The 12,364-nt window shown below is 40.3% G+C and overlaps 1 protein-coding gene across 1 annotated transcript; it reads left to right on the forward strand.

Annotated features, from left to right (window-relative positions):
* Positions 1-7,823: 7,823 nt before the first annotated feature.
* pdk1 (pyruvate dehydrogenase kinase, isozyme 1) lies at positions 7,824-12,273 on the forward strand. The gene is made up of 11 exons (XM_048238700.1): positions 7,824-8,407; positions 8,493-8,634; positions 8,888-8,959; positions 9,047-9,231; positions 9,497-9,592; positions 9,742-9,819; positions 9,925-10,001; positions 10,131-10,229; positions 10,646-10,756; positions 11,068-11,181; positions 11,263-12,273. Exons 1-11 carry the CDS (start codon positions 8,299-8,301, stop codon positions 11,401-11,403), a joined length of 1,224 nt encoding a protein of 407 aa, XP_048094657.1. The 5' UTR covers positions 7,824-8,298; the 3' UTR covers positions 11,404-12,273.
* The last annotated feature ends 91 nt before the right edge of the window (positions 12,274-12,364 follow it).

Here is a 12,364-nt window from a genome sequence, read left to right on the forward strand (position 1 = left end):
CACGAAAGGCTAACACAACATCAGGGCATGGACAAAAAGCATGCCAAGCATGACTTACCATTACCAAATTCAACTGCGCCGGGATTAGTGTGTGCTTCACCTCACTGTGTGTTCACTGTGTGCTTAGTGTGCTTCACTAATTCACGGATTGGGATAAATACAGAGACCAAATTTCCCTCACGGGATCAAAAGAGTATATACTATAGGCCTATACCTTTTTATAGCCCACCAGTAACCCAGCTTCTATCAGTTTGCACGGATAATTTCTCTAACTACTTATATTCCAGTCGGTTCCTTGCCATTCTTTGCCTTTGTGCTTTTTCTTAGCGTGTTCAATACTTTTTCCCTGTGTCATTCTACTTGTTTACTCATAACTCTACTTTTAGGCATTAATGTTTGGTTTTTTTTATATGTGTGGATTACCTAAGTTAATACTAATGTCCATTGAAAATTCCATGTGAATAGCCTCACTGGAAGTATACTTACTGAAACTAGATGTACCGCATAGCGGTACAAAATATGACCGCCGCTCAGTCCTGTACATCCGTTCCGCGAAAATAAATCACACTTCAATTTGTCTCCATATTTTACTCCATCCCCCACTCTTGAAACTTTTGTGTATGCTTGTTTGGCATGCCTGCGTGTGTGTGTGCGGCTGCACAGAAAGTAGCCTACTGGTGCTGAAAAGGTGAATAGATTGTAGAATAGCCAAAGAAGATATAGCATTGTTATAAAACCTTTAAAATCTCTAAACAATCACAAGTAGGGCAGTTAATCACAGTTCATCCATTGCAACTGGATTGATGAAAGGTCACTTACACCTGTAGGCTACATTGTATTTGGGAAAAGCAAAAGGTATCAGCATAATGTTATTTATTTATTTATTTATTTATTTATTTATTTATTTATTGTGTAAAACATCTCTGTCAGTTCCATGCGTTTTTTCGACAGCTATCAAAAACAAAGGTCATTTTTGGATGGATGGATTTTTGTGAATGTTTCTTCTTCTACATAAGATTTTAGTCATCTTTAGTTCATGTAATACTTTATTGTCAATGCACAAATTAAGTAACAGTAGTCTGAAACGTTATTGTTAATGCACAAATTAAGTAACAGTAGCCTAGTCTGAAACGAAATGCTGTTTTACATCTAACCAGTGGTGCAAATAACTGACATGTCCAAATGGGCCTTGATGAAATGCGTCGCTAGACTGTTCATACACATTTTAACGGGCCAAAGTTGAAGAGCTTTTGTCCGTTATTGTTCGATTGCAAATATAGGCTGATTCATGTTCCCTTGCATTGTGTAACTGAGGTCCATGGCTAGTCTGGCTTTCATCAGACCAAGCTCAATCTTTTAAGAAATCAAAAATAAATAGCGGGCAGATCAGGCTGGGTTCACCCAGCCTAGTCCATAGGCACCCGATATAGTTTAATTTTCCGATTGAGATATACACGCTCTGGCTATTCTAAATGCAAAAGGCATCAGGGAGTTATGACAAAACGGTAACTAACAAACTAGATCCTAATAGAAAGCTGTTAGCTTCCCTAAGCTACAGGTAGGATTATAAGGTAGGCCTATTTACAACATAAATTGTCAATAGGCTATGCTGACACTAATAAAATCTCCTTTGGAAACCAATGGCTTCGCCTTACAGTATCAAGCGGACTTAAACTGCCATATCGTGGGCGAAAATTTTTAATAACATTCAAGCAGCTCCATGAGTCAAGGAAAGCGAATGAAGTAGCCACTTCTAGATGGGACCCACTACACAGTAGCTTAAGGTGTGTTGCTAAAGCAGCCATAATGAAATGAAGGTGTCATTGTTTGGATACTTCACACACGTGCTTTTTAATTTCACAAGACTACAACTACCAAGCTGTAATCAAAGCACATCGATTCCCCTCTCACACCATGCACGCACTTAAAACAAAATAAACAGGCGTCTCAGTCTCACGCATGTATAGGCAAAACTGTATCAGACCCGATTGTAGCGTTGGTAAATCTTCCATTGCACAGAATGATTTTGTAGTAGCCACGTGCAATAAATGACAGTCGAAAGATACAAACAGTGCTGCTATCAATTTGCTTGGTATAACCGCATTTATAGTTTTCTACAAATGCAATCAATCAAATGCCTCCATCACTCAACTAAGCAAACGGTAACATTACCTAGGTCCTTATTGATATTACAAGATTAACGTACCTGCAGTAAAACCAAGCATGTCGATAAACATCCTCAGATTTATTTCAACTTCAAGAAGAAATGGGAATTACACTTCATGTGAACATCGTCCTATCCTTATTAGATGTCATTTGAGAGGTAAATTACAGTCCTTGTAGGGCGTCCATTGTTTTTTCCAACCCACTTTTTAACTTCCAACAAAATTACGTCTCACTGCAACGATCGCCATCTAGTGGACAAGCGACTACTTATCGCCAATACTGAAAATGCAGCCATGATGATGATGATGAATATTTATTTTGGCTTTCTTTTTAATCCTACTGAATTTGTAATTATGTATCGGCCCGTTCTAATACCCGATAGTATGTGGGTGCCTGTGTGTGTGCATGTGTATATGTGTGCACCGCCATTTACAGGCCAATGAGTGTACAGTCACTAAATGTACACATAACCTAATTTTTTAGACCCCCATGGATGAAATTCTACGAAACTTGGCATACCCCAGAGAATGCCAGGTCAATCATACACATAAAATTTGGTTGCAGTTCTGAACATCTTAACTGAAGATAGGGGCAATTAAAGCAGAATAATATTGCATTTTCATTTTTTACGGGGGGGGGGTGCAAATCACAAATGAGTGATTATGAGCCAGGTTGATGTGGGCCCTTGAGACCAACATACCATAAAAGATTCTTCATCCTCAGTGCCACGGTTCAGGTAGTTATTTAGGAAAAACTGTTTGTTTTTTGCAGTTCGGGGCCCAGCCAGGGGCTGGTGGTGGTACCAGGGGACGAAATGAAATTTTTCGTAAAAGTCTAGTGGGGCTACATACCCACCAAATTTCATGTACCCGGTGGTTGATTGTCCGGGTATCAATGACCAAAAATTCAGGGGAGTAGATGACGGTAAAATTCTTGAATTATGTGCATGTGTGCGTGTACAAATTTATGTTTATGTGTGTGGGTGTGTGTGTGTGTGTGTGTATGTGCGTGCTTGTGTGTTTGCCTGCGTATGTGTGTTTGTGCATGTGCATGCATGCGTACATATGTCTACTGTGTGAGTATGTGTCATACATATGATTACTGTAAATGTATGTGATAGCGTGTGTATCTGTTTATGCACATGTGTGCACATGGAATGGGTTAACATGACCCCTGGAGGCAAACATACGGAAAAAATTGGTCATCCTAGGCCCTACAGTTCTCAAGATATTCACAGAGAACTGTGTCTGCCCTACCCTCCTTTCGGGGGGTCCAGTCCAGGGGGGGGGCTACAGATCAAAACGAAGAATGACGGTTCCATGCTATCCATGTGGGGGTACATGCCCACCAAGTTTTGTGTACCCGGTCTTTCAGTGTCGGGAATCCTTGTTGGTGTGCGTCACTAAATGTACACATAAATTATTTTATTGTAACCCCCCCATGAACGAAAGTACACAAAACTTGGCATGCATTCGGAGGGTGTCATAATGATCCTACACTTTTAATTTCGTGCAGTTTTGACCTTGTCAGCCAGAGATATTGTGATGAAAAACACCTAATTTTTGCTTTTTTAATTTTTAACTAGGTGGCGCTATACATGAAATAAGTGGTAATGGGATGGGTTGACATGCCCCTTAAGACCAACATACATAAAAAAGGTGGACCTCCTAGGCCCTCACGGTTATCGAGATATTCACAGAAAACTGTCTCCGGCCACCTACAGGCCAGTTGGTGTATAGTAACATAAATTAATTTATTGTGTGGCCCCCCCATGAACGGAATTCCACAAAACTTGGCGTGCATACAGAGGGTGTCATAATGACCCTACAATTCCAATTTCGTGCAGTTTTGACTATGTTAGGTCACAGATACCTTCAATTACAACACCTCATTTTTACTTTTTTTGTGTTTAACTAGGTGGCGCTATACATGAAATGAGTGGTTATGGAATGGGTTGACATGGCCTTGAGATCAACATACAAAAAAAAAATGGTCCTCTAAACCCTACAGTTTTCGAGATATTCACAGAAAACTGTGTTTGCCCTACCCTCCTTTCGGGGGTCCAGTCCAGCAGGGGGCTACAGATCAAAACGAAAAACGATGGTTCCATGCTATCCATGTGGGGTTACATGCCCACCAAGTTTCGTGTACCCGGTCTTTCAGTGTCGGGAATCATTGGACGGAAATTTGGGCATCGAAAAAAAAAAAAAAAAAAAAAAAAAAAAATATGACTAAACCTATATGACTATATGCCCGGCAAGCTTGCGGCGGCGGTCATAATAATTGTTCACGTGATCAATACTTATTTTCCCCGCTGTATATGAAAGATTTATTTTTGGAAATATAAATACATAGAGATAGATAGATACTTTATTCATCCCGAGGGAAATTTTAGGCATCCAGTAGCTTAGACAACCAACACAACAAACACACATATATCTCACATACATAAACATCACTCATAGAAATGTAGAGTTAACCAATTGTAAAGTGATTACAAAGGTCTGATATGGACTGACCAAGTGATGCAATGACCATTATAAGATGGAGTGTGTGCAATGGTGGTAGAGCAAAAGTGAACAGTGCAATAGCTTGCTTATTATTAAATATTAACTATGACTATGAAAATACAAAAATGTAAGCATAATACAATTGCTTGACAAACAAGAAAGGAAAAACATATATACTTTAAGAAGAATTTATAGCAGGAAATAAGTTATAAGATGTAGATGTTATGACCACATACAGATTGTGTAGGATTGTGCCTATAAGACAGTCAGGAGTACAGCAGACAAAGTGATAATGTATGGGCTGAGAGAGACAGGCTCATGCTGAAAAGTCCATTTCACCCCTAAGGTTGCCCTTTTGTGTGGTATTGAAGAGTTGGATGGCCCTGGGTACAAAGGACCTCCTCAACCTGTCTGTTGAGTAACAGTGATAAAAGTCTGCCACTGAACATGCTCCTCTGTTTAATATACGTGCTGTGTAGTGGGTGGCGGTCATTGTCCATGATCACCAGCATCATGGTCCGTTTCTCTGCAGTTGTTGTAAGTGACTCTAGCTCAATGCCAACAACAGAGCCAACTTTTCTTACCAGCATGTTCAGACGCTCAGCATCTCTCTTCTGATAAGAACTCAGTGGTGGAGCAGGTAGGCTATGTGTGACATGCCATGCTGACGATGATGATTATGATGACTTATTAACTGCGATAATGCACTGGATAATGTAATGATAACATAGTAAGGCCGTGCTGTGATTATAATAACAAAAAGGGCAAATTACATTTTCTAACTGAATGATTTGCAAACCTGGACAGCAAAGTGTCAAATCGACGTTAATTGTTGGTCAGATTGATCAGTTTCCGTCAGACGCCCAAAATTCAACATTGATGGCATGAGTGGTGGTTGCTCTTTTAAGCGTCGAAAGGGTTCTATCTTGGAATGGTTATCAAGGTAAAGATGGGCTAAAACTCTGTAGACTGACGGAAATGTAGGCTACAAAACGTCAAGTCATATTCATGCACAAGCCAACTGCTATATAACCTATACGATAGGCTGGAAGACATTAAAGATAATTAATTAATAGGATAGCTATACTGTTCCAAAATGTACCAGCAATAGGTAGTATAGCCTACAGGAATAAAATATTTCCAGCAACAGCCTTGTTTATTTTGTGTTGTTTCAGTTGTCCTACAGGGATAACTGGCATAAATTACATTAATGTCCATGACAATCTAGGTAATTTAGCTCTTTACACATAGGCTTCAGTATTTTTTTGGTACTGCTGTCAATTGAGCATTGTATAGTTTAAATGTAGCCTATATAATAATTTGAAATGATACTTTGAATTCAAGCAGAAACCCTTCTTTCATAATTGCTTATATAGCCTACTTGAATATGGAGATCATGTGCCCCATGGCTACCAGTCAGAGTGATGGGCAATGAGGCCTACATCACGTTCAGTGCTTCATGACTATGACAGTTGAAAATATATGTATATTTAGGGGTAATACAAAGATTTTGTATTTAATAAGGTGTGCCCGACCGATTTGAGGGCCGCTTGGGCCAAATATGCCAGGGCCGACTTTTGGTCCCAGTCCACCCCTGCAGGGCAGTGTCATCTGCATATATATAGGTGTGTGTGGGAGTGAGAGCCAACATTCGTTTGTGCAGAGTGTATGCAGTATGGGAGACAAAACACAGCCCAGTGGGGCCCCAATGTTTATTGTGGGTTTAATTACAAGGGGGGCAAATTGGGATTTTGTTCTTGCAGTTGGGATCGCGCACATATTTTATATTCAGCAGCACAAAAGTCAGAATACGTGTTAAATCTCTGATAGCCCTGCAGTGGATTATCTACTAGGCTACAACACTATGTTTTATATTATAGTATTTTTTTTAAATTAGGCTATTGATTGAATTTACATAGTTGTTTATTATTGCTTGATTATTTATTAAATTGTTTAGGGTCTATGCCTACTCTTAAATTTAACTATTGTTGTTATTTGTATGTCGCTTTGGATAAAAGCGTCTGCTAAATACCATAACCATAACATCACCTTCCAGCATATGATGATTTCAACAGTAATAACACAACTATTCCTGCACCATGCGGCACTTGGCAATATGCTCTTTACTAAACAATATGCCTCAAGTAACTGCTCAAGGAACTGTTCAATTTTATCCTGTGGCCTTTACATGTTTTTGATGTTTCCCAGAAAATATTCTAAATTGTTCAAAATGAGTTATGGCTCACTAGATTTAGGCGGCCATGTTGCAACGCTTTTTGGGCACTTTTTGGGCATCTATTTCGCAGAAATGCACGTGTGCAAGGCTTCACGACACCAACCTTGCTCCAGCAGCGAGATCACAACACACGATTGGCACGATGTCTTCACACACCACATGATTGGTAGGCTACAATGTATTCACATGTCGACTTTTTGCTGCGGAAGGGGTGGGATATGTGTAGACAACTGCCATATTGGCGTTACAAACTTAACCCCATGCATTTCTATGAAGGATATTTTGAGTCCTGTGTCATTAGAAAGTCTCTGGTTCAGTCAGCCAGGTCACTAATGGCCATCTTACACCAAACACCTTTGACAAGATTTGGGAAAGATTCTTGAAAGATTGTAGTCTTTTAAACTATGCCCCCCATTCAAGCTTTCCTCAAAAGACTCCAATCTTTCAAGAATCTTTCCCAAATCTTGTCAAAGTTGTTTGGTGTAAGGAGGCCATAAGTCAGCTAGAGAAGTTGAGGCAGCAAAGCTGCCCAGTGTAGAATTTGACCACTAGGTGGCACTTTCAATATAAATCCACTAGTGTGTGTGGGCCAGCTGGCTAGTTCACTATTTAACCCTTTCATTTTTCAGGTGTTCTTTATGCTGGGCTATTATACTTTCAGTGGACCTACTAATGTCTGAAATGCAATGGCGGGCCTCTAAAAAACACCCACAAGAGACATTTTTGGTATATCAAAACCGTATATTACCTTAACGTTTTTCTTATTTAAAGTCTTACAACCTCACCTCAGCGCTTTCTTTGCTGTATATTCTGTCAGGCATTTTCTCAAGCGTACTAATAGTTATGACGTAGCCTTAAGGGCCAGAGGGGCCATGTTTCCAGCTATGCAACCAATCAGAATCAGAGCTGTCCTTGTATGCAATCGAGTAATCAAATGTAAACCGTGAGAATGTATAACGTTATCACATTAAATGTCACTATTGCAGTGACATGTAATCGAGTTCTTCGTGCAATGGTCTGAAGTTAAATTTAGTTAATTACTAATCAATACATTTCAAGTTTGTATGAAGGAGCGGTATCCTACTCGGCATTTGACAACATTGCGTTCATTCTCATATTAGCTAGCGAACTGTCAGCTTGCGTTGACATAGGAAGATTTTGAGTGTTTCTTGGTTTTACAGAATTGGATTCAATGACCACAGGCAATTATCATTGTGAATAAGAACCAAGCAGTTTGACAGCTTTGCTAACTAAACACGGCGCTAGCTATCAAGCTTGCTAGCTGCCCCACACAGCTTACCACTTGATAGTTAGCGTGTGCAGCACTTTTGAAGAATAAGTACACGTTTTACCTCCGTGAGGATAGTCACGTAAACAACAGTCATTATGAGGATTTTAAGAGCTTTGATGAAAAATGCCGCAACCGGAAAACAAATAGATTATTTCTCCAGATTTTCTCCATCGCCACTGTCAATGAAACAATTTCTGGATTTTGGTGAGTGACGTTAACTTCTCATAACCAAGGTCTTTTGTTAAATATCATGTTGTAGTGGTGTTGATGTCTGCATTTCAATTCTCAGGATCGGAAAATGCATGCGAGAAGACATCATTCGTCTTCCTAAGACAAGAGCTGCCGGTGAGACTGGCAAACATAATGAAAGAAATCAATCTGTTACCAGATAATCTTCTTAGGACCCCCTCTGTACGTCTGGTACAAAGCTGGTAAGTTCCTTCTACTCAGCTGGGAATGGTCCCTATGGGATCAGTAAAAACGGACATGCAACTGTTCTTTTCAGGCAAATTCTGCCTTGATTCTCTTATTTTTCATTTTCATTTTTGACCAAATTTGAGGGTTCCAATGTTACTGTGAGACCGGTTCTCCTATTGGCCTGTGTATCATTTACTTTTACTGAAATATTTGGCTGCTCCACTTCTCTTTGTCAGCTAACGGGTTGTTGTCCCTGTGGCATCCCAGGTATATGCAAAGTTTTCAAGACATTCTGGAGTTCAAGGACAAAAATGCAGATGATGAGAAAGTCACATATGCGTAAGTAATCTGTATTTCCATAAAGCTGTCACATTTGCGTTCTGTCCCATCCGGAGACCTGCTTTTGACACGGTTTTCCTTTGTCAGGTTCACAGATGCTGTTATAAAGATTCGTAACAGGCACAATGATGTCGTGCCTACCATGGCCCAAGGTGTTGTGGAGTACAAAGAGGCCTATGGCACAGACCCCATCACCAGCCAGAACATGCAATACTTTCTGGACCGCTTCTATATGAGCCGCATATCCATCAGGATGCTTCTTAACCAACATAGTGCGTTATACTTTTGTTATTGTCATGCTTTGAGCAAACGTGATCAATGTTCTTAGTGTGTATTGTAAGTACATACAGGTAGACATAAAGATTTGTTTACCTTTGCTATTTGGTTTGTTGCCACGTAGGCCTAGATGTTTTCTACCCTCACACTACTCGTGCAGCACACAAAGCACATTTGAACCACTCTTTGGGGGTTTCATGGGAGACATTTGGAGCATTTTGTAGGTGTTGAATGACATATTCTTGTCTGATTGCGGTGTAGCTTTGTTGTTTGGTGGTAAAGTGAGAGTAAACCCAGCCCATCCCAAACAGATTGGCAGCATTGATCCTCACTGTGAGGTCACTGATGTTGTCAGAGGTAGGGGTCCTTTTTATGCCTGTCTCACTTGTCTGTGTCCGACTGACTGTGGATGTTGGACTTGTGTAGCTGTAGCTGTGCCAGTGTATCAGTGGGATATGATGTCTTTGATTGACTTGTTCACGTAAAGCTTTTTTGGGATATTTCAGATGCATATGAAAATGCGAGAAACCTTTGTGATCGATATTACATGAACTCTCCTGGCTTGATTTTAGAAGAATTCAGTGGTAACCCACAGAACACTTACACAGACATTCTTGATATTTATTCATTTACCCATCTGTATACAAATTTAAAGTAAACACAAGTTGAAGTAGTTTTTTTCCTCCCAGTTAAAGGAAGTGGAAATCCTGTAACAATGGTATATGTACCATCACATCTCTACCATATGCTGTTTGAACTATTTAAGGTAATTGTTTCTGTTTATTTATCAATCATCGTGTCACAATGCACTTCATCACTCTAGAGTACATTCTTTGCTGAGTGTTGTAATGTGTGTAATGTATGTGAGGATCTGAGTAAGTGTGTTTTTTTTCAGAATGCCATGCGTGCAACCATGGAACTGTATGGGGATGCTCTCGAGTACCCCCCGGTCCAGGCCCAGGTGGCCTTGGGCCATGAGGATCTCACTATAAAGGTACCGTCCCATCCCATCAGCTCAGTGACATAAGGACTTGAGGTGTCCTGACGGCATGTCTTAAACGGACGTGATGCGAGCGAACATTAGCAATAGAACCCATTAAAATACACTGTTTTCAATTGGAGTGTCCTGACTGCAAGCGACGTGAGCAGCGTGTTGCAATGCGACGTTTTGAGAGAACTTTTGTCGGACGCCCCGTGTCTATTTTCTTTCTGTTGCTCGCGTTGCTCTGCTATTTTAAATGCGAAATATGACACAATAGAAGGGCATATTTAACTGATTCAGTGTAGACAGGTAACACCTACAAGATAGTCACTCACTCAGATCCGGTTAGGACGGTGTGTTGCAGTATGCAGTAATACGTTCCCCTTTATAGGATGTGTTGTGTTTTGCTTTGTGGTTGGCCTTGGCAGGTCAGTGATCGTGGCGGAGGAGTTCCCTTAAGGAAGATTGACCGGTTATTCACCTACACATACTCTACGGCCCCTGTGCCGCCTATGGACTCGGCACGAGCCACACCTTTGGTAAGAGACCATCAGCCTCATCAGCACGCAAGTCATACAGTTCTAATGAACATGATGCAAAGGTGGAATCAACTTCTGAATATGAAATGAGGGGGGAAGATTGACACCATCACTATGGATAAAAGTTTCTAAGAAATGACTTGGGAGTATGTCATTGTCATTCAACTAGCACTTGTTGTTACTATCTGTAGATTCTAGTGTCTCTGACAGTGTCAGTGGTTCGTTAGTACCATCAGACTTTATCATGCATGCCTGCTGCTGGGATGGTGTCCAACTGATTGGTTTTTAAAAAAGTACTTTAACTCATACAGGCTGGCTTTGGATATGGGTTGCCCATTTCACGATTATATGCAAGATATTTCCAAGGCGATTTGAAGTTGTACTCGCTGGAGGGTTTCGGTACAGATGCTGTTATATACATCAGGGTGAGTTATCCAACTAAAGACCTTTACCAAGACTCAGGTCAACGACTTGGACCTTTAAATGCTAAATGCTCTTTTCTGCAGGCCTTGTCCACAGAGTCCATAGAGAGGCTTCCTGTTTACAACAAGTCGGCCTGGAAGCACTACAAAACCATTCACGAGGCAGACGACTGGTGTGTCCCCAGCAAGGAGCCCAAGGACATGACTACCTTCCGCAGTTTCTAGATTGAGACCGCACTCGCTGACTGGGTGGGCTCATCTAGATTATTTCCAAGTTTTGACGAGTTGTTTTTCCATTGCTTGCTGAGGAGAGGAAGATATGAGGGTGTGATCGCCGCCGATGAAAGGTCAAACATCAGCTCATATTCAGTGGATGTAATAAAAATAGCCAGTCATAACAGACAGGAGCCTAGTGCCATACTTTCTTTGGAAAACTGCATGTTGCTTAGCCCCTGTATATTTTTTGTCTTTCTACAAATGAGTGAGTTACAATGTTGTTGCACTACAGAGATCTGAGGAAAATCGACTCTTTTTTTCAGTGAAAAATGGAGAAGAATTACAGGATCTGATACCTTGATATACAATACGATAACGTGAAGCATAGGACAATATCCACAATTCTTGGGGTATTCAGTCTAGGACTTCATGTTTTTTTAGGTTATAGGGCAGCTAAAATATTCTAAGACCCAAATCTATTTCCTATGTACTCATAGGAAACATGATATTAGTTTGTTACGTTTGAATGCAAATGATGTGCACAAGTTGCTATAGTTTAAAATGAACTTATCAGACAACTGCCCACATTAACAGCTCCTGTGTGTAACAAGTAAATATAATTGTCTACAATAGACAGACTGAACAGAATCACCCAACAGCACATTCCATGAGGAGCTTCTAAATGTGTTTATGGTTCATTTAATTATTTGTTTCTTTTTTGTTGTTTGTGTTTGGAGTTTGTGAGTGTAAGCGACTGAAAGTGCTTTGACCAATTCCATATGGAAGATTTTTTTGTGGTTTAGACCATCAGTTGCAATTTCATATGTGAATTGAGAATATTTTCAACGCTGCCAGCTAAATAAAGTCAGTGTGTAAATATAAAGTGGTCACATCTCATTTTTAGTATACTGACTCCATTTAAGTCTGCTGAACAAGAGCGAATGAACGCTACACAAGACAAAGCACAAAC

The sequence above is a fragment of the Alosa alosa genome, chromosome 3 (genome assembly GCF_017589495.1).
Source record: "Alosa alosa isolate M-15738 ecotype Scorff River chromosome 3, AALO_Geno_1.1, whole genome shotgun sequence".
Lineage (NCBI taxonomy): Eukaryota > Metazoa > Chordata > Actinopteri > Clupeiformes > Clupeidae > Alosa > Alosa alosa.